The 3499-nt window shown below is 53.7% G+C and overlaps 1 protein-coding gene across 1 annotated transcript; it reads left to right on the top strand.

Annotated features, from left to right (window-relative positions):
• The first annotated feature begins 578 nt into the window (after positions 1-578).
• On the top strand, positions 579-3042 carry LOC138911315 (uncharacterized). The gene is made up of 3 exons (XM_070209632.1): positions 579-1783; positions 1865-2029; positions 2097-3042. Exons 1-3 carry the CDS (start codon positions 579-581, stop codon positions 3040-3042), a joined length of 2316 nt encoding a protein of 771 aa, XP_070065733.1.
• The last annotated feature ends 457 nt before the right edge of the window (positions 3043-3499 follow it).

Below are 3499 nucleotides of genomic sequence, written 5' to 3'. Positions count from 1 at the left end.
GTCAACTCCTGCCGCATAGCGGTGTACTAAAAAGGGGCGCTGGCGACCGAGCTGGAGCGGTTAAACTCCCATCTGTCAAACGCCAGTGAGAAACCATTGGCCACCGTTGGAGCCACAAATCAGCAGCGATGAGCGCCACAACTGGCAGCACGCCCGTCAATGCAAGCAAGCAAACTCCACCCCCACACTGAGCCCAGTAAAGTGTGGAAGCGACCCACTGGACCCCCCTTACGTAACTGTAGAAATGGGCTGACGAGTCGGGCATTCTAGGACCTTAATAGGCAAGCTGACACCTTGTCGAAACGGCTCCTAGGCTAATGCTAGCCTCGCCCCCGTCCCGCTAAAACCTTGGCAGGCCTCGTAGAACGCTTATCGTATGTCGCCATTCAGTTGGCCGTGCAGGCTCAGTTGATATTCCCTGACTAGCACTGATCTGGCTCTGAACTCCGTCTCCCATAAGGACCGGAGTCAACCCTCGCGTGGACCTCACTCCATGGAAAGGCAACCACGGGATCGCGAAGGTGACTGCACAATACACACGACAACAACGGCTTCGAGTTGGGACCCAATTAATCACAATGATGAACCGAAACAACAAAAGCACCACCCCACTAGGTGGACAAGAGGAAGAAGGAGTATGCAAGGCCGACCCGTTCGCTAGGCGATCATGCCTGGCGAGCACGCCCCCGGCTACACCAGTAAGGGCCCCTCAGCCCACTGCACCATGCAGGGAAATTGAAGAGAAAGAGACCCCGAAAAGGCTTAGGGACCCGGCCAGCCCTACGAACAAGCCACGGAGCACCCCGCCCAAGAAGAGCAAGGCAAATACCCAGGAGATCGAAGAGATTGGCTCGATACTGGACGAGCTACTGTTCATGTATCATGGCAAGCAGCCAGCGATGAGGCACATAAACTTGGCCACTAAGAGCATGCTAGCGAGACTAAAAGAGCTGCAAGAAGTAGTCAAAGCGCAGCTCACGGAAAACCTACGCATGCGATGCAGCGAAGAGTCCCATAAGCAGATGAGCCATGCTGAAGAAAGCGCCGGAAGCAATTCTAAATGCGACACGGCAACGCAGACGGAAGAAAGCGGTGCATGCAGTAAACCACCGACAGCGGCGCAAAAACCGACGAACGAGGTTACAGGAAAAAATCAGATCTTGGCCCCAAGCAACTCCAAGCCGGCACCAACTCGCAAGCAGCAACGTTCACAGCCGGCAGAGGGCAAGGTACCGACCCAAGCGCGAGAGGCAAAAACACCGGTCAAAAATACCCGAGAGGTAAAAAATAAATGGATTGAGGTGAAGGGCAAGCTCACCAGGCGGAAACAGCCCAACCGACCGGATGCGATCCTGATCACGTGTACAGAGAGCATGCCATACGCAGATGTGATCAAAATGGTGAAAACAGCTCCTGCACTGCAGGCGCTCAAAAATAATGTACAGGGCATCCGCAAATCAGCAGCAGGAGAACTGATCCTCAGGCTCCAGAAGCCATCGGACCCAGCTACCGACCAGTTGCGTGTGGCAATCAGCAGCGCACTGGCTGGAAAAGCTGCCGTTAGAACCTTGCAGGAAACGGTGCAAATGGAGGTTCTAGATATCGATGAGTCCACGACAGCAGATGAGGTCCTCACAGCTCTCTCTGCCTCGGTGGAAGGAGACATACCAGTAGAAGCGACGCCCACTATGAGGGCGGCCTACGGAGGAACACAGATCGCATCGCTGGCCCTGCAACCGAGCCTAGCCACGAAACTGCTCGAAACCGGCAAGGTCCGCATAGGGTGGGTTATATGCCGAATACGCCAAAAGATCGAGCCAAAGAGATGCTTCAGATGCATGGGATTCGGCCATACATCCACCAGGTGCAAGAGCCAGCATCCGGTTGGAAAGGAGACATGCTTTAAATGCGCAGGTACTGGGCACAAGTCTGGACAGTGCACGCATGAGGCAAAGTGCATCCTCTGCACAAGAATGGGCACGGGCACTAACCAAGCCGCGCACTCAACTCTGAGCAGGAACTGCCCGGAGTATAAGAAGGCCTACAAAGCGCTTAGAAATGGTTAAGTTCCTGCAACTTAACCTAAACCACTGCAGAGCAGCCCAGGATCTGCTCGCACAAACGACCCGGGAGACGAGAATTGATGTAGCCATCATTAGTGAACCGTATACACCCAAACATATCGGAGTGTGGCACGAAAGCCTAGACGCTGGAGCAGCACTATGGAGCTGCGGACAGGCACCATACCAGCTCACTCAACGGATGGCTCGCAAAGGGTTTGCTAGGGCAAAATGTGGTCGCATATACGTTTATAGCTGCTACATACCACCAAGCATACCCCTGGCAGAGTACACAGCCATTATTGAAGACATCGCACAGGACGCGCACGGAAAATCTCCAGTGATAATCGCCGGAGACTTCAACGCGTGGGCCACAGAATGGGGCAGCAGCAGAACGACACCAAGGGGAACCATCCTGCTGGACATATTTGCTTCGCTAAATGTCTGTCTGCTGAACATCGGCACAAGAAGCACTTACAGCAAAGCGGGTCGCGAGTCGATCATAGACCTGACGTTTGCCAGCCCAGACGTTGCCCGAGACGCCAAATGGCATGTATCGGATGTATACACCCACAGCGACCACTTTGCGGTGATAACGGACACCTATCAACTTGGAAGCAGAGGCGCCAGTAGAAGGCTCCAACACACTGGATACAAGATGAACACTTTGGACCTGGAAAGACTCCTCCCTATGGTAGAAGGACTTGGCATAAGAGGCGACGCCAACAGCTCTGCTGACGCGATAGCAGAGACTATCACCAACGCATGTGACGCTATACTGACAAAAGTTCGCAAGGGTGGAAACGCACATAGACCGGTAGCCTGGTGGAACGAGGACATAGCCAAAGCGCGCAAAGAGTGCCTCGCAGCTAGGCAGAAGAGCCAACGGTCAAGACCGTCCCCCAATTTTGAGCACCATCTGCAGAACTTCAGAGCTAAGCGGAAAGTACTCAAGGAAGCTATCAGACGCAGCAAATCCTGATACTTCCAAGAGCTCTGCGACGCTGCGGACGCGGAGCCCTTTGACTGGCTTACAAGCTAGTCATGGGAAGGCTATGCAGGCAACCAATGCCAACAACCCCGGAACAGCTCAAACAAAAATTCCTAACGCTCTTTCCTCGACAGACACCTGGAATTGCACCGCAACTACCAGCAAATGGAATAAACGACTGTGCACCCACCGACGACAATGAGGTACTGAGCATTGCTGCGAAGCTAAAGGCGGACAAATCTCCTGGACCAGACGGAATACCGAACGGGGTAATAAAAGCTGTCATTACTGCACAGCCCAGAAGCTTCGTGGAGTTGTACAATCAATGTATAGCGGAATGCACAGTACCACGAAGATGGAAACTCCAGCGACTTGTGCTCATCCCGAAGCCCGGCAAGGAACTAGATGATCCCTCCTCATACCGCCCCCTGTGTATGCTGGACACGAT

Source organism: Drosophila virilis, chromosome 5 (genome assembly GCF_030788295.1).
Source record: "Drosophila virilis strain 15010-1051.87 chromosome 5, Dvir_AGI_RSII-ME, whole genome shotgun sequence".
Lineage (NCBI taxonomy): Eukaryota > Metazoa > Arthropoda > Insecta > Diptera > Drosophilidae > Drosophila > Drosophila virilis.
This window is presented reverse-complemented; position numbering and strand designations above follow the sequence as displayed.